This window comes from Suhomyces tanzawaensis (assembly GCF_001661415.1).
Source record: "Suhomyces tanzawaensis NRRL Y-17324 unplaced genomic scaffold CANTAscaffold_10, whole genome shotgun sequence".
Taxonomy (NCBI): domain Eukaryota; kingdom Fungi; phylum Ascomycota; class Pichiomycetes; order Serinales; family Debaryomycetaceae; genus Suhomyces; species Suhomyces tanzawaensis.
Genome location: NW_017963645.1, coordinates 122,841 through 140,774, shown reverse-complemented (window position 1 = coordinate 140,774; position 17,934 = coordinate 122,841). Strand labels below are relative to the sequence as shown.

At 42.9% G+C, this 17,934-nt stretch overlaps 7 protein-coding genes and 3 non-coding genes across 10 annotated transcripts; 5 read left to right on the top strand and 5 right to left on the bottom strand.

Annotated features, from left to right (window-relative positions):
- Window positions 1-1,169: 1,169 nt before the first annotated feature.
- GDH3 (glutamate dehydrogenase (NADP(+))) lies at window positions 1,170-3,071 on the top strand. The gene has a single exon (XM_020206322.1). It carries the CDS (start codon window positions 1,407-1,409, stop codon window positions 2,772-2,774), a length of 1,368 nt encoding a protein of 455 aa, XP_020061788.1. The 5' UTR covers window positions 1,170-1,406; the 3' UTR covers window positions 2,775-3,071.
- Window positions 3,072-3,132: 61 nt separating this feature from the next.
- CANTADRAFT_92546 (nucleotide diphosphatase/phosphodiesterase) lies at window positions 3,133-5,246 on the top strand (the record flags this gene model as incomplete). The annotated part of the gene is made up of 2 exons (XM_020211958.1): window positions 3,133-5,205; window positions 5,232-5,246. 2 exons carry the CDS (start codon window positions 3,133-3,135, stop codon window positions 5,244-5,246), a joined length of 2,088 nt encoding a protein of 695 aa, XP_020061787.1.
- Window positions 5,247-5,622: 376 nt separating this feature from the next.
- Window positions 5,623-7,506, bottom strand: CANTADRAFT_35622 (uncharacterized protein; the record flags this gene model as incomplete). Its single annotated transcript, XM_020208648.1, has 2 exons — window positions 5,623-5,800; window positions 5,849-7,506. Coding segments are annotated over 2 exons (1,836 nt in total), but the record flags the coding sequence as incomplete, so codon positions are not given.
- A 607-nt stretch (window positions 7,507-8,113) lies between these two features.
- Window positions 8,114-9,165, bottom strand: NIF3 (Nif3p). Its single transcript, XM_020208187.1, has 2 exons — window positions 9,115-9,165; window positions 8,114-8,969 (listed from the first exon to the last, which is right to left on the bottom strand). Exons 1-2 carry the CDS (start codon window positions 9,149-9,151, stop codon window positions 8,182-8,184), a joined length of 825 nt encoding a protein of 274 aa, XP_020061785.1. The 5' UTR covers window positions 9,152-9,165; the 3' UTR covers window positions 8,114-8,181.
- A 242-nt stretch (window positions 9,166-9,407) lies between these two features.
- Window positions 9,408-9,478, bottom strand: CANTADRAFT_t258. The gene has a single exon. It is a non-coding gene; the product is annotated as a tRNA-Gly (tRNA).
- A 3-nt stretch (window positions 9,479-9,481) lies between these two features.
- On the bottom strand, window positions 9,482-9,553 carry CANTADRAFT_t257. Its single transcript has one exon. It is a non-coding gene; the product is annotated as a tRNA-Thr (tRNA).
- Window positions 9,554-10,968: 1,415 nt separating this feature from the next.
- CANTADRAFT_t260 lies at window positions 10,969-11,074 on the top strand. Its single transcript has one exon. It is a non-coding gene; the product is annotated as a tRNA-Pro (tRNA).
- A 270-nt stretch (window positions 11,075-11,344) lies between these two features.
- On the bottom strand, window positions 11,345-13,441 carry PPS1 (Pps1p; the record flags this gene model as incomplete). The annotated part of the gene is made up of 4 exons (XM_020208583.2): window positions 11,345-11,884; window positions 11,957-12,910; window positions 12,980-13,180; window positions 13,256-13,441. Coding segments are annotated over 4 exons (1,881 nt in total), but the record flags the coding sequence as incomplete, so codon positions are not given.
- Window positions 13,442-15,590: 2,149 nt separating this feature from the next.
- On the top strand, window positions 15,591-16,193 carry CANTADRAFT_57798 (N-acetylglucosaminyldiphosphodolichol N-acetylglucosaminyltransferase catalytic subunit; the record flags this gene model as incomplete). The annotated part of the gene is made up of 1 exon (XM_020210733.1): window positions 15,591-16,193. The coding sequence occupies one exon, from the start codon at window positions 15,591-15,593 to the stop codon at window positions 16,191-16,193; it is 603 nt and encodes a 200-aa protein (XP_020061783.1).
- A 1,201-nt stretch (window positions 16,194-17,394) lies between these two features.
- Window positions 17,395-17,805, top strand: CANTADRAFT_24237 (uncharacterized protein; the record flags this gene model as incomplete). The annotated part of the gene is made up of 1 exon (XM_020207061.1): window positions 17,395-17,805. One exon carries the CDS (start codon window positions 17,395-17,397, stop codon window positions 17,803-17,805), a length of 411 nt encoding a protein of 136 aa, XP_020061782.1.
- Window positions 17,806-17,934: the final 129 nt, after the last annotated feature.

Below are 17,934 nucleotides of genomic sequence, written 5' to 3'. Positions count from 1 at the left end.
GACGATCCACCTGTTCTGGACGGAACGAATGGTGAACCTTCAATATTACGACACTGGCCACTTGAATATTATTATTAATCACTGTTAAAACTTTATGTCATGCCAATATGTGCTATTAATCACTCTCTTTAGTGTTAGACAATTGTCAACAAGTGCTATTAATCCTTTAGTGTAAAATAATTTCAGCACAGGAAAGTATCCAAGCAGTTGGTTGCTTTCATGTCTCAGTTCAATTGGTAACATCCTTACTGCAATACCTAAATTTTGACAAAGTACTATACAAGAGATTAATGAAGAAGGTATAGAAATTCTGCTCAATAGTACGCAAAATTCGCATCTTGGAAGATTACTGATCTTGCATTACACAAAGGAGTGGAAGATCTATTTTGATGATAGATCACCCTAGCTTGGCAAAAATCAGAGATTCAGAAATCCACCTCGAAGTTCACTGAAACGTTGCATCCAGACAAAGTGTGCATATAGAGATATGGCTCCAGGTTTGAACGAACATCCTACTCAGAATTGCATTGGGGCTTTAGTCATATACGAACAGTTGAGCCTACACAAATAGGACGAGCAACCTTAATTGAGTAGTGTTAGCTGTTGGATATTACAAGTATTGATCTAACAAATAGATGCCTCTGTGTTGAACTATACCTGATCATCGTTATCTGTCCAATCGGTAAATTCTCAACCAGGCTGGAACTACTGAAAGTAGACGTCAAAAAGTCTCTTGGCCAAGATCTCGTCCAGGCTACAATTTGCTGTAGATAGCGCTCGGGAAACTTCATGGCCGAAGTCGGACTCGGGGCTCTTGGTGCCCGAAAACCCCCGAGACTTGTCGGAAGCCCAATTTGGTAACATGTACCATAAGCGCTCCAACCGAGGTCGTGTATATCCCACCAGAATTATATTCTCCAGTATGTTCAACATCGATTTGGGATATCTCAATGTGCTACAGCAGAGATGATGGCGGAGTTATCCTCAACCCGCATAGGCATCACTCATGCTCCCGGACAATTTCGAATGCCGGTGTAAATGTAACAACTTTATCCTCGGGCCAGGTTTGTGTCATACCGATAAAGGCCCTATATCATACTCACCGTTCATTGGTTGGAGATTTGGAGGAAGTCGTGTACCCAACAATAACCAAGTAAATTGCAACCGCTCGCAACCTTAAACGGTAGTGTGCTTTCTTTTTGCAATTACTCCCTCCACTGATGAAATCCGATGATTCATACTGATAAAACTTGGGGCAAAAGTATTGGCTGGGATAGCACATGATTGTTTGTGACCCGCGAGGCGTTTCTCATGACTCCGGAGCAGGCTTGATACTTCCTGGTATAAATAGTCCATTATGGAATGTAAATTGTAGATTATATCATTACCCCATAGAATAATTTACAATGGTCTTGCCACACGAACCCGAATTCCAACAAGCTTACGACGAATTAGTGTCTGCGTTAGAAGACTCCACCTTGTTCTCCGAACACCCAGAATATAAGAAGGTCATTCCCGTTGTCTCTGTACCAGAAAGAATAATCCAATTCAGAGTTTCCTGGGAAAATGACAAGGGAGAAATCGAAGTGAACAACGGTTTCAGAGTCCAATTCAACTCGGCTTTGGGCCCATACAAGGGAGGTTTAAGATTCCACCCATCCGTCAACTTATCCATCTTGAAGTTCTTGGGTTTCGAACAGATCTTCAAGAACGCTTTGACTGGCTTATCCATGGGTGGTGGTAAGGGTGGTTGCGACTTCAACCCTAAGGGTCGTTCTGATGCTGAAATCAGAAGATTCTGTGTCGCTTTCATGAGACAATTGGCTAGATACATTGGTCAGGATACCGATGTGCCTGCAGGTGATATTGGTGTGGGTGGTAGAGAAATCGGTTTCTTATTTGGTGCCTACAAGCAGATGCAAAACAACTGGTCCGGTATCTTGACTGGTAAAGGCTTAAACTGGGGTGGATCTTTGATCCGTCCTGAGGCTACTGGTTATGGTGTGGTTTACTACGTCGAAAAGATGATCGAAAAGGCCACCAAGGGCAAGGAATCCTTCAAGGGCAAGAGAGTTGCCATTTCTGGTTCTGGTAATGTTGCCCAATACGCTGCCTTGAAGGTGATAGAATTGGGAGGTACTGTGGTCTCGTTATCTGATTCTAAGGGCTCTATCATTTCCCAAAACGGTATCACCGCGGAACAAGTGGCTGAAATCGCTGATGCCAAGATCAAATTCAAGTCATTGGAGGAAATCGTTGGTGGATCCACCAAGGCTTTCTCCGGAAGCAACTCGGTTGAATACTTGGCTGGTGTTCGCCCTTGGACCAAGGTTGGCCAAGTTGATGTTGCTTTGCCTTCTGCCACTCAAAACGAAGTTTCTGGCGAAGAAGCCAAGGTTTTGGTTGACGCTGGATGCAAATACATTGCTGAAGGTTCCAATATGGGATCCACCAAGGAGGCCATCGATGTCTTCGAAGCCAACAGAAATAACGACGTCTGGTACGCTCCAGGTAAGGCTGCCAACTGTGGTGGTGTCGCTGTGTCTGGTTTGGAAATGGCCCAAAACTCGCAAAGAGTCACTTGGAGCCGTGAAGAGGTGGATGAAAAATTGAAGGACATCATGTACACTTGTTTCGACAACTGCTACGAAACCGCAGTCAAGTACGCTGCCGAGAAGAATGCTGGAGGTTTGCCATCCTTATTGAAGGGAGCCAACATTGCAGGTTTTATCAAGGTAGCCGACTCCATGTTCGACCACGGTGATGTCTTTTAATTCTCAGTAAATATTGCATATTTATACGTTTAACGAAATTTTTTAACCACGGATTACTGAATGTAGAGACGAAGATGGTCTTGAAGGATCAGGCACATGAGCGAAGACTTTCAATCTCTGGATGAGGGAGTTCAGAAATTGTAATACCATCTCCAAACAGCACTACTTCAATCGCTATCTATCAACATGACAAGCTGTTTCTACTAATTCAATCAGGCGGCCTAATAATTGTAGCAGGTGGGCCTAATGATTTGCATCCAGATCAATACCCTGAAGGTTCCCAACCAAATTTGTCACGTGTCACACATCACTAAAAATCCTCACACTGATAAGGGCCCAGAAGAAGGGTAGCCAGGAGATGTCAGTCAACTACGCACAGCCACACCAGGTGGATGTTCCTGTTACCGATATGGACGAAGTTGAAGATGATTTATTTGTCAATCGTCAGGATACCGCTCATGATGAGTTCTTGGATGGGCTAGATTATGAACATCAAGAGGATGGTTTTGCCAACAAGATAGCCAGCACGTTTTCCAAATTTGGCTTGTTTACGAAGAACAAGAATAAGTCCAACAACTACGAAATGTTGGGAAGGTCAAGAAGTGACGATAGCTACTATGACGATTTGGGGAGCGAAGCAGATGCCAATGACAACAAGGTGATAGACTTCAGGGATTACAAGATAGATCTTCTCATGAGAAAAGTGAAGAAATTGACTGCAGTTGGAATAATGCTTATTATCTCGATGGTGGCAGGGTTGTTGTATTTCACCAGAAAAGGAGGCTCCTTGCAAAGTCCCCTGATTAAGACGCTCATTTCGAATTCCACCCACGAGTTCCACCCTACAACAATCGTGATTTCGTTGGACGGATTCCACCCTCATTACATCAGTCCCCACAATACCCCCACTCTCCACAAGATGCTCTTGGATGACTTTGGAGCTCCATTCATGACCCCTTCGTTTCCTTCATCCACGTTTCCTAACCACTGGACGCTTGTAACTGGGTTGTACCCTTCAGAGCACGGAATAGTCGGAAACACCTTCTACGATCCCAAGTTGAAGAAACAATTTATCAACACAAATCCAAAAGTAGGCGGGCTAGACCCCGATTTTTGGAGTGCGGGCGAGCCTATCTGGCAGACGGCATCTAAGCAGGGTTTAAGATCTGCAGTTCACATGTGGCCAGGAAGTGAGGTTCCTGGAATAGGCCCAAAAGAGGACTTCGATAAATATAATGGCTCTGAATTGCTATCGTCCAAGGTGGATAGAGTCATGTCATGGATCGATCGTGATGATATTACCCAGAGACCCGAGCTTATACTAACTTATGTACCTACCATTGATCAGGTTGGTCATAAAATTGGAATTTTTGGTGAAGAATTGGTTGATGCCCTCAAGTATGTGGACGATTTCGTTTCTTTGATGCAGAAAGAGATCAAGGTAAGAAACTTGGATGAAATTGTTAACTTAATTATAGTGAGCGACCATGGAATGGCTCCTACTTCAAATGACAGGTTAATATACTTGGATGATGTGATTGATTTGGATAGAATCGAGCACATTGATGGCTGGCCCTTATTCGGATTAAGACCGTTGGATGCAAACACCATTGATGAAATGTATTATGAGATAATAGCGAAATTGAATGATCTTGGAAATGGAATCAACAAACATTTCAAAGTGTATAAAAGGGAAGATTTGCCAAAGGAATGGCAGTTTGGAGGCGAACTTAACGAACACAGGTTCAATTATAGATTGGCTCCATTATGGATAATTCCTGAGGTGGGATATTCAATTACTACAAAGAAGCAAATGGAAGAAAGTGGCAACGATTACAAGCCCAAAGGAGTTCATGGATACAATAATACCGAATTGTTGATGAGAGCAATTTTTTTGGGCACTGGTCCTTATTTCCAACAGAGGTTATCCAAGGGTAAAAAAGTGTTACCCTTTGCTAATACTGAGGTCTACAATTTGATATGTGACACACTTGATCTTACACCTGCTCCAAATAATGGAAGTGATACAACCTACAATGCGGCTGTATCCAGTTCAAAGGAATTGCCTCATGATTGGACAGATTCCTTAGAATACCCAAATGTCCCATTTGAGGTTGAGCACATTATCAAGGACGCAACATACGATTTGCTATGGAAGAAAAAGAAAAAAATTGAAGTCAGACCCTCCACCATTTCCGTCAGCACCAACGACCACCCTCTTGAGTCGTTAGTTAGCAAGGAATCATCTTTGACTCACAATTCTGTGCACATCCCCAAACCTACAGACTTCACTGATTCAAAGCAATCACTAGAGGACGAGCAGCAGTCAGATCTCGATGAAGGAAAACAGGATACGGAAAACGCGTTGGACAGTGTTCTTGGTAATTTAGCTGATTTGCTCGGAGTAGTATCAGATAAGATCGGAAACTCTGTATCAGATACTGTTGATGGGATGAGCGATTGGCTAAATAGAATTACGCATGGTCAGGAACAATAACTGTAATGTATGCTCAAGTATAAAATATAAAGTTTGTGCTGTTCCGTGTTTCTTTATTGTGCTACACCAGTGAGCGGTTTGCAGGCATCTTCGCCAAAATCATGTCATTATTCCTAGTATGCCAGTAAATTACTGGCCCAGTGGTTTCTTTCTTCGTTGAAAGTTCGTCGTTTAATGAAAACCAGTCCATAACTGACGACCCTACTGGAATACACCTGATGGTGTCTACTATTTATTCCCAAGAATAAAGGGGCTCTTCTCCGAAGATCCAGAGCTATTGACCAATGAAGAACTTTTCATATCTGAAAAGCGTCCTGGTATCTCATCAGAGGATTCAAGCTGGCTGACGGCCTTGCATAGCTCTATTAGCTCTTGTTTCGTTAAGTTCGTGAATGAAACAGAATTGGTAATAGGTTTCCACTTCTTTTTAATGATACTCAACACTTCGAGAAGAAGAGTGCTCTCTCCTACTCTGTTCAAACATCTCCATAAGCTGAGGCAAATTTCTATTGCTTCTTCTTCATTATCCCTCTTCATTTGCTTGAAGGGTTTGAAGTCATCATTTCCATAACTCAACATAGAATTTTGTAATCCCTCAAATGCCTCAAACATACGTTCTAGTACTATAGTTCTTAGTCCCTGCAACTCGTACACATCAGTCAAGTGTAGTAATTCACAAAGGTCTATGATGGTGTAAGACTCATAAATCTTTGCTTCGTTCAAAGTTTCAGTATACAAGTAATAAATCATACCTCTAATGAGTCTGAATGGTTCAGGAATGAACATTCTACCTAATTTAACTTCGTTCATGCCAGAAGATAATACTCTTCTAAAATGTTCCCAGCGAGCAGCCAAAATCGATTTGTGAACCCTTATGACTTTGAAATTCTGGTTGTCTTGTAATTTTGCTAGATCAACATCAAAATGAAGTGTTTTGTTTTCCGAGTCGTTCAAGGTGTATATGTCAAAGTCAGAAAACTCTTCATCAAGATACATCTTCTCGAGATCAGAAACCAAAGAGTGGGTATCTGGATCTTTGGTCGTAGGTGCAAATTCGAAGTCCTTAAGTTTTATTTCCATTAAGCTATTAATCTTGGAGTATCGATCAGGCTCATCAACTTCTGGATCAATATTTTCCACGGGTTCTCCGTATTGGTCATATTCTATGCTTTCGCTATACGAGTCGTAGTTTCTCGTATTAATGCCGAATGCACCTTGAGTTGCATTCGTTTCTCGTATGTTGCTTTCCTTCTGGCCGCCCAACATGAAGAGCGAATCGTTGGCCACAAAAGCCTCGTTCCACACGTAGTCTGTTATATTTGTGCTCAGGTTCATAAAGAATAAATTGAGCTCCACCATGTTAAGAATGCTCTGCCGCTTGAAATCCCTGAGATCTATCATAGATATATCAAAGAGCTCGGGGTTAGTCCAGAGTGGGAGCTTAATATCAAGCTGTACGGAGGCATGGAAGTCCGATGGAAGGTATAATCTTTCGCATTGATAGGACAAGTAGGACGTAGCTGAGCTCAAATTGCTGCCTATTCCATCAGCCAACCTGACGTCCGTGATGTTGGAAATCTCGCCTATCGTACCGTTGGACAATGAATAGTACGTGATCACATTTTTGTAATGGTTCATATCTCTGTCGATGCCTCCAAAGGCATAGAGCTTATCTCCGTGGATCGATATCGAATGGTTGAATCTCGACACGAAATTCACTGGGGTGGACCATTTGCCATTTTTAAGGTCGTAGGTGTAGAGATCATCCAAGGGTAACGATTTATGTATTCCACCACTCACATAGAGCTTCGTACCATCTGGCGACAAACACGAAGCATGCCGCGACCTCGACTCGGGAGCTCCATCTAGCGCAAATGGCGGTGCTGCAATCCATTTCTTGTCATAAATATTGTACACCATCATAAGAACGTCAGGGCTAAACCCCAAGCGGTCTCTAGTCACATCGTTCACTCCATTGATAAACCCATCTTCCGTGGGGATCCCTCCAAACACCAAAACGTTCCCGTCTCCTATATACGTAGCCAGGTGCCCCTCTCGAAATAGGTTTTTGTGCTGGCTGTCAACGGTCCAGGTTTTTGATTTTAGATCGAGGAGATAAATGTTACTATCTAGTTCATCCATGGAGTCAAATCCTCCATACAAGAAGACGATGTTAGCATCAGTGCAAGGCACGATGGTAGCCTTCATGTTGTGGAACGGGGAGTTCCCAATAAGGCCACATGCCTTGATGGTCTTTTCATTAATCATGGTAGAGGTACTTTCTTATCTGGGGCCACATGGGGGTGATAAGTGACGTCACGGGACGATAAGTCAGAATTTAGACATTTATGTGCAGGCCAGAAGATCACTATGAGACTAGCACTCTGTAATTATGTACTTAATATTTCAACGAACAATCTAGTACTATTCAGCGCGCCCATAAATCACTGAGATTTCACTGCTTTTATAGTGGTTTTCTTTTATAAGATTCTTTGGACAGTTTCTACCATGGGCATGAGAGTCAGAGTACTTCGACTGATGGCGAGGGTGCAATACTATTGTATAATTGTTGTAGATACGTTCTAAGACAAAAATTGAATGTACGAAGATACACATTAAAGATTGATTTTGGTAGTGTGATCGCCAGCTGCACGTCGCTAAGAATTTCAACCACCAGATGAAAAGGAACAGGTTACTAGATTGCTAGTACAAATAAAATAGTCACGGTGCTAAGTTTGTTTAGGCGTTCAATTCGAGCAAGAGATTCGTCCACAAATAACGAATCTCATCAACCAAGAAAGATGATTTGTGTCAAAAAATACAGTAGGAAAAACCTTTAATAGTGGGAAACTACATACTATCTAACTTAGATATTTTTGGCATCAATTGTCGGTTCTTCTACTATTTGATCTACCAAAATTCATATGGGTCTCTGTCAGCTTCACTAATGCTGACATTGGCGTCTGGAAGTTCTTCCTTGAGTTGTTCCTTAATGACCTTCAAGAACGCTCTCTCTGTGTTGGAGTGGTTGCATGCAATGACAGAAGAACCGGTTTCTGAGAAGTACAATGCTTCGTGGTGGGACAATTCACCAGTGTAGAATAAATCTGCCTCAACGCCCTTGAAAACAGAGCCTCCTGATCCGGCACAAATTGCAATTCTACTGATAGTGTGTCCCGAATTCTCACCTCTAGCAGGAGCCACCAAAACATTGCTCACTCCGAGACTTTTTTTGACGTTCTTGACTAGGTCACTTAATTGCACTGGATTGGCCAAAGTGATGAGTCTTCCCATTCCACATCCCTCGATGTTGCTGTCTTTTTGAATAACTTCCCTAGAAGCCTCTTTGAGGCCTGAGGTGATTCCATCAGCCAAAAAGTCATTCACTCCTCCCGAGGCGCTATCTACAGCTGTATGGGGGCAATATACACTGATGTTGTTCTGGATCAATTTGATTAATGACTTTTGTTGGGGGTCTTGTGTGGTGATGGATTTTAATCCTCTGAAGATGAATGGATGGTATGCCATAATGAAGTCTGTGTTCGATTTGATTGCCTCCTCAGCAACACTTTGGGTCAAGTCGATAGTCAAGAGGATGTTCAACCTGTCTGACTTGATGTGGTCGGCACTGGCCTCCACCAACAATCCAGTATTATCCCAGGACTTGTCGGCCAATGCAATTGGGTAAAACTTTTGGACTTGATGTTAGTCACTAGACTAGGTTATTAGATCTTCGTAGAAACCATCTTTGTTGAACGTTTAGAAGCAACAACTGGACAATTACATTTCCAAAGATAGGATTCCTTGCAGAGGTTCATAATAGCACCCCTTAATGGTACTTACTGGCATTGACAGCTCTTGTTACAGCAGTTTTAGACATGTTGATGAGTGTTGAACCTAGCAAAAGATATTTCAGTTAGCTCCAAAGAATTGCAGTTTATCAGAACTTATGCGATTTCCGACCACTCGATTGCGGTCGAAAAAAGCAATTCCGACCAACACACCCGATTCATACAGAAAGCTATTCGGGGACAGTTAGGATATTTGAGTTTTCGACTACCAACTAAGGGAGGTGAATTTATTACATTAGGAAGGGATGGTTTGGGGAATATACAGTCAATGGAAATGAAAAAATATGCGCAAACCCGGAATCGAACCGGGGGCCCAACGATGGCAACGTTGGATTTTACCACTAAACCATTTGCGCAAATGCCCCCTGCCAGAATTGAACTAGCGACCTTTGCATTACAAGTGCAACGCTCTACCACTAAGCTAAAGGGGCATCTTATTGGAAAAGAAATTACTTTGTAACTATATATGTACATGATTAAGCAGAGAATTTTAAAGATTTCTCCTCTTACAATGCCTTGTTAGGTTTCAAAACTACTACGGAACTATTGGGAGTACCATAGCTAACTTGTCACATCTTTTTGTGAATCTTTGTTCACTTTTGAAGTACTTTATACAGAGAGCGATACTTAGATTTCTCCCAGGGGATATACAACTAATCAACTCATAATTAATACAAACACAGACTGTCTCCTCATATTTTGTTATTCCAGTCCCATAAGTGAAACTATCTTTTTTGAGTGTTTCCTTGATCCTCTAATGAAATAAGTAGTTTGACAATCCGATTAGATAGTCAGCTAATCTCTTTCGCTCAAACGTGTATTATAATCCACTATGTAGATATCTATATTCTTATTGCAACGGAAAACGCACCACCGTAATACCGCTATATATTTTTTGCAGCTGAATATATTTCGCCAATACGGACTCACCAAAGTCGTGGGCAGTTCAAAATGGAGAAGCATTTCAGTTTATTATGTTGCTTTGACAGTTGTAACAGAGCCACTGGGCAATAGCTTAAACAGTAGATTTGATTATAGAATCACTTATATTGTGGACCTGTTTTGGGGGGAACTCGTAATCAACGTCCTCTATCCCCCCTGGCCTTTCAACTACTGAGCTATGTACTTCTTATATACTTCCTTCTTGCCCCGCTTGCTTATCTTTCCCGCAAGGCTAATAAACTTCTAATCATATTTGATACTTGTCTGATACTTCCTTGATATGTGTATTATACCACATGATACATTGACAAGCTTTTATCCGTTTACATAACCGTGCTTACGTAATATCATACGTATTCTTTGTATTTCGTTCTCACTCCCTGAGAACTGTAACGGTTTGAGATCACGTTACGGTTGATTACGTACGCTTATACGACTTGCTGACTAATTAAAGTTATGAGTTCGACAAAGAAGACATGTTAACCTCGGGTGTTGGAAGACATTAGACGAGAAGTCAGGTTATAAGGCAGTTGGATGCAGTTGATGACAAATGTCCTGAAACTGCTGACAAATGCAGAGAGACGATAGACGAGCAAAAGGATGCCGTACGAACGGAAGCAAGAAGTATAAAAGCGTAGCTTAGATTAGATTTAGGAAGACAAGGGGATTATTGAAGAACTCAAGAAGAGCAATAGTTCCTAAGTGACAGATTACTTAAGATTCAATATATTATTAAGAGTAATAGTATTTAAGATTAAGACGTTTCCAAAGAATTACATAAGCTACTGTTAGAGATACTATAGGACGGACGCTATAGTGAAGAGACATTTATTAGTAAGAGGTTACTAATAAAGCATTAGACACAGGACTTAAGTTTAATCTGTTACAAGAACAGTCATAAAATGGGCGTGTGGTCTAGTGGTATGATTCTCGCTTTGGGTGATTGAGTGGTCCACCATTCATTTCAACAAACATGCGAGAGGCCCTGGGTTCAATTCCCAGCTCGCCCCTTTTTTGCCTTTGCGGCGGTGCGAATTCATGTAGTGTAAACCCCTGTTAGTGAGTGCAGAGTTACTTTGTTGGAAAATACATTGGGTATACATTTTTTTGGATATACTAAAAGCTAACAAAAAAAAAGGTAAAGCAAACTGAACACCTTTCAAAGTATGAAAGTGAACGCCTAGAATTGAAAAAAAGGGTTGAATAAAGTGGTGGCATTAATATGGACATAGAACCGGATAATCGGAGGCTTTAAAAATCTAGCCTCTTCACCCCAAGAATTAAATATAGTGGTTGTTCAACTTGAAAATCTCGTTGCACAAAACTTCCCAGTTGTATCCCCTGTTGTGTTCGTTTCTTAAGCCCAAAAATTCTTCATACATATACAACTCATGAAACAAACGCAAATTTGGCTGAATAATGATATTAAATCTTTGAACCCTCAAATACATGTAACATGTTAACAAGTTTGTTCTGAATTTTTTCATCAAAGAAGCAACAACAATCGAAGCAGACCGGGACACTCCAATTCTGCAGTGAATAAGAGATACAGGGGATTGTTTTTGGTTACCATTTTGATTGGTTTCACTGGTAATTGATCCAAGTAAAACTTTTGATTGAATGTCCTCAGGACACTGTATCAAGAGCTCGAGGAATGAGTCTTTACCATCATCTTTCAAGTTGTGGATAAAAATCAAGCTTTCTAAACATTTTGGAACATGCTTGCTTCTGGTTCTGTTTGGGAAATCGTTGAAGTTTACTTCGTAAATCTTAGCTTCACCGTCATTGAACTCATAAATTGGTTTTATGATAGTAATATTCTTTTGGAGTGCTCTTTCAATCTCATAAGAGGCCTTGAAGTCAAAAATAAAATCGTCTTTTAAATGTTTAACCCAGTAAGGACACTCACCAATAGAGATCAAGCGAGATATATTCAATGAATTCAAGACAGTTATCGAATTTGCATGATTCAAAGAACCGAGATAAAGGTCCAGTAAAATTCTTGATGGGAAATTATTATCGTTCTGCAAGTTGAACCAGTCATACTTAATTATTGCTTTCTGCTGGATATACTGATAGTGAAATGTATTCACATCCTGGAAATCCAAGCCAAAAACAAAGTCCAAATCCTCTAACGAGTGATGCTTCAAATAGTTGACTAGCCTTTCAAATTGTTTTAAAAAGATCAAATCTGTTTTGAAATAGTACAACTTTGTATTCTTCGAGCTATCTGAAAGCAACGACACAATTGAGTCTTCAATTGTCTCGGACTTGAAGAGCTGTTCGACACAGATGGTAAGCAAGGACAAGCCGGTGAAACCATCAAAGGAGTAGATGAAAACCTTTTCATCAAAGTTTTCAACCAACAAATAAATCAACTTTAAAACATTCAAGAATGACAAGATTTCTAAGGAGTTGATCTTATCTGGATTAAAACTACCAGAACTAGGAAACTCCAAGTAGTAAGCGTGCGAGGAGTTGTCATTCACCGGTGACTTTAGATCATCGAAAATAGTTTCAAGAAGACTCAAGGATGGAAAATGGGCATTTTCGTGACAGTTAATTATTAACTTGAAGTCATTCTGCGATCTGGAATCCAATTGATCGTCACTTTTATTGGATAAGTTGTTGAAATCAATAATATTTCCCAAACAGACCTTCTCATTCATGATCCATTTCATTGAATTAAGTCTCCAAATCAAGTTTTGTTCGTAGTTGAGTAATTTTGAGTTCTTGGCTACTTCCTTACCTTTGGAGTTGGTGCAAGAAGAAGCTTTGAAATTTTCTAACTTTGAGTCATCCAAGTCGATTTGTTTCATCAAGCGAATCATTTTGTTGTCATACATCTCAAGTTCTTCATCCTTCAGCTCGAAGAACTTGGAGCTGACGGAATTCCAATCGATTTGACTAGAAACGACGAAGATCAAGTTGGAATTCCCTTTCAAGGAATCGATCAACTCGGCAATCGAAGAGGTATCCAAATTGTCATAATTGTAGATGACGAAAGAAGATACTGAGGCCATCAACTTTATTTGGTCCTTGAAATTGCGGTTGTTGAGTTCGTTTGAAGTATTGGACGACAAGCAAATGTTCTCGAACATTTCGTAGTCATTGACCTGGTTAACCGTTTCATTTTCGATTTCGATATCAAAATTGAGTGGCTGCGGTCTGGAGAGCTTGCTCTTGGGAACCAACAATTCCGACAAATCGACGGTGTTGATAAGGTCCGGGCGGCTGCCAGACTCGCTGCTTACATTGAGAAACATCAAGTTGAAGAAGTCCTTGGTCAAGGTGGGAAGCAAGTGGGAGGGGTCCTCGCCATCGCCAAAGAACGAGCGCTGGCTTGAGTTGTACAACCCGTGCAAATACGGGAAAAGACAAGCATCAGCGTGGGTGTGGCCAGTGTACCTCTGGAAATAGTACCAATTCAATAATTCATTCAAGTGGCCTGCGCTTGAAATGAGCCTAATGTTGGAGTTGGGAACCGCCTCGAGGGAGGCTTCGAACTCCTGGACCCACTCGGGGTCCTCTGTGGATGCACACGAGTCGGTGATGCTGCTCTTCCTGAGGATGGAGCACAAGTCGTGGTCGGTGTGGTTGTAGTTAGGGGTGGAGGACTCGCCAAACGCAAAGTCAGAGCTTGCGGCAATCGAGGTGGAAGCAGTTTTTGGCGACGACAGTTCGCCAAATGAAAAATCACTGTTTGCGGCAATCGAGCTGGAAGCGGTGGAGGGCGAGGGTGCAATGCACGAACGGGGAATAATGGAGTCTGCCTTGATCAAGTAAGGCGACGAGTGTTTGGAGGGGGCGACACCGCTCGGAGGTGGGTCGTTCAAGTTGTACTCTGCTAAGGTCATGTCTGGGGTGTGCTACAAGGTGAAAACACCTGATGCATCAGGATTGCCCGTCTATATATATGAAAGTGAAATTTCCTGACAATAGTATTGTGCGCACTGGGAGGCTGGAGCAGCTGCAGCCACCTAAGGGGTCCGCAAGCCAGGCAGAGCCTCAGAAAGGATACGCATTTTGGGGCAGCGAGGTGACGGCAGGGCATTAGCGGAGGCATTACGGCAATTACGGAAGGCCCAGGCTGCTAACCGGGTGGATGGAAGTTCAAGTTACTATTGGTGGTTCCGCATGCCTACATCCATACTCAGGCAATCCCTCTACTGAGCATCTATATTCCCAATGGTCACTGAATCTCCGCAGCCACCCACACACCCTCCTGCACCCACTTAGGGACTGCTATTGTGGCACACAATAGAGCGCACTAGACGTTCTTCGCATTAATGATCAACGCTAGCATTGTAGTTTCTTGCTGCACTGGCCAAAAGAAGACACCCACAAGATAGCCAGGTTGCCAGCAGAACTGAACAGGCCAAGAATTAGATATCACAGAAGTGGTAAGCTGGGCAACTGGACGACATTCCCTTCACCCACTCTCCCACTGGCCACACCAGCCAGACACCCGAGGCGTACACGAACAGCACAAAATCTGTCAGGTACAGCCCAGATACAGGCGGGAGCAGGCACGAGCCAGATGGATAAAATATGGCTGGCATCGCTCCCATCTCAGGGGAGGAATTCGCACCTAATCGGTGCTAGTCCCGCACAGTGCACAGTCAAAGAACAATCCACAGACATCCAGAAGCAACCAACCACACGACTGGTGAGTCGGTGTTTCCTCCAGCAGACAAAGCCTCCTCTGTGCGGGATTTTGGTTGCCTTTGTTAGGTGCAGTCGGAGGTGGCTCGTGTAAACCGGCTCAAATTGGGGGTGTTGGTCCCCTCCAGAAATACGATTGTCAGTGACTTGGAGGCGATTGTCTATGCACGGTAAAGGTGCATAATTGGTGTCACAATCATGCACTTCCAAAAAGGTTAGATATGTGCTGTTTTGGGAAACTAGGATGGTTGAGTTGGGAGCGTTCCCCACACGAAGACGGGCAGTAGGAGTCCCAGAGCAGGGCTGAGTGACGGCCCTTCAGGTCCCACGCAATACCCACGCAATACATGTACCCACGCAATATACCCAGACTTCTCTACTTTGGAAAAACCCACTAATTCCCACCATACCCTCCACCCCACCAATCCCCACGCCTCGCATTGAAAACCAACTTTATTTGTGCGTACTTTACAATGCTATTACATGCGCTCGTCTGGCAGTCTGGTCAACATACTCACGTCCCAGCCATATCTGGCCTGGCTGGCCATCCGCCTCGTCTGGCAACTGACGATAAGACGCGTTTATAAGTGGGTCGGTGCAACCAACCGTGAAGTGGACTGCGATAGCCCACATTGTTATCGGGGTCTGCGACCAGCTGTGGCAGTAGTGATGAGATACAGGCCCGATACTACACGCGTTTATTTTCTCGCCATCCCCGTCTATATCCAGCTAATTAATTCAGGTGTAACTCCGGCCATTTGGTCATCACGGGTCACGTGCAGGATAGCCAGTGCAATGTGCCAGCACCACCAGAACAGGTTTCGTAGAATCATCCTATACTTTAATACTCTGGAAACGCCCATGGCCACAGTCCTAGTCACCACAGGTGCTACCGTCACCTTCACCAGGCTCTTGGAGACCGTTCTAACCCCCGAATTCATCCGCCAGCTCATCGCCAATGGAGTGTCCACGTTAATTATTCAGTACGGAAACGAAATAAAAAACGGGGTCAATTTGAGCTCGAAGGTGTTCCACAGCCTACTTACCAAGCATCAGATTGTTTCCAGCTTGGGCCTCAAAGCTGCAGACTCAAATGACCAAATAGAGACATACTCCTCATCACAGTTCACACTAGTAGCACTCCCCTTTTCCCCCACAATTAGCAAGTATATCGACCAGGCTGATGTGGTTGTTTCGCATGCAGGCACAGGATCGATCGTGGATGTGTTGCGTGCCGATAAGAAGTTGATCGCAGTGGTGAATGACGAGTTGATGGACAATCACCAAGCAGAGGTTGCCCACGAGTTTGCACAATTAAACTACTGCTTGCATTCCGAAAACCAGGCTGCCACCTTGATTCTGCATATCAAGCTGCTCCTTCATGGACTGGTGACGCTAATTCCGTTTCCACCGCAACAAAAGCACATTGTTCAGTCGATATTATTTCAAGAGGCAAACAAGTGATTGTTCAAAATCGACTCAGCACCAGAACTTGAAAAAAGGACTGCTCATCAGCCTATAGTATGCTCATGGACGACACCACCTTACCAGCACCCTGCCAGGGCCTGGATGATTTATTTGCCTGGTGCACACGAGCTGCCCAGCTAAATTGGGCAAATCCGACCAGTTTGCAACTGTTGCATCGACAACAGACAAAATAGGTGCTAACGAATTAGGAGAATTACCGGTAGCTGATTTCATTCTAAAAGGTGGTATTTTAAATTAGGAATGCTGCCAGCAGCTCGTGTAAGCTCATAGTTACTACATCACCTATGATGACTTTGGATTTGAGCAGTTAATCGATTGAAGCGGTGAATTACATCTCCTCTGGTCACGTGTATTTCTGGCCCATTCAGTATCCTGCAAATATTGGGAAGTATTACGATTGGCAAGGCATCCAATGCGCCCTATTTCGAAAAGATGCAGACATTTGTGTATGGTCTCTTAATATCTTGTAGTTGCAGGATCAAGCCTCGGAAATTCCCCTCCGAATTTACCGCTGCAGTAAAGCCAATAGCACGGAGGCTAGATTCAAGAGTTCCTTCATTACAATAGCCCAAATACCACAAAACGATCCATTATACTGTAGTCAATACCACTCAAATGCTTGTAACTATCACAACCATCATCTACCGTATTCAGCCTTCAGTAGGCGCCGTGCATTCAGTTGCGTCTACAAAGATGAAAAAGAGAAGTCCGTCGATTTTTCCCAATTCACACCACCTTCTATGCACCCCGAGATGGTAGCTTGCGGGGATAGTTCACACTATATCCCAGAGGACCATATTGCATCATTCCTATTTTGAATATCATCTGCATTGGGAGAATCCGACGGAGGTCTAGAATCTTGGTCGCCACAAATCAGCGAATGGGACAATGTATTTAGCAATCGGAGCTTTGCACTCTCACTGAGTTCAATAAAATCGTGAAGGTGTGGGTTTTGCAATTACTAGTCCGTCTGTTGTAAATGCTGCAATAGCATACCCTGCTCCAAGTGAAGCGGACATGTACGCTGTACAACCATTCCCATTCCTCTTCCCTTATTTGTCCATCACCTCTCTCCAGCAATAAAGGGTATTTCGCAGCCACCACAAACGTCAATTTGTTAATAGATAAGCTTGTCTCTGGTGTCTTTTGAAATCCACTGACCAAACCTGATGATAGCATGCCACCACTTCGGTATGACTTTCGAGCCTCTGCCATTGAAATTCAAGCGTCTGGCGATAAACCGAGAGTTTGGTACTTCGATGATGCTAATATCGAAAGGATTAAAGGGAATACGATTAATGAACCAGCCATATTGGCCACAGAGGGTATATTAGCTGTACCTGTCCATTCAGACTGGAATTTTACCCGTGGTGACCCTTTAACTCCTGTTGAATACGTCCAATTTACAGTTATCCACAACCAGCTTCCAAACTCTTTGGTTTTGACCAGAACTCCCTTATTTCTATCCGTGGATGCTACGCTCAGTAAAAATCCTCTAGCGGCGTTGGCGGCTGTGAGCTACTACCATACTAAATACTGGCTGGCATATGATACTCGTCTGGTCATAATACTGGCCTGGCAAACGTAAAAGGCTATAATGAATTTGATAGTAGCGAATTGGCTTACTATAACTGCACCAATATACTTGCATCTATCATACCATTACGTCGTTGGCTTGTAGACCACTATTCCAGACCGAAGTACAGGTTCTTACTAT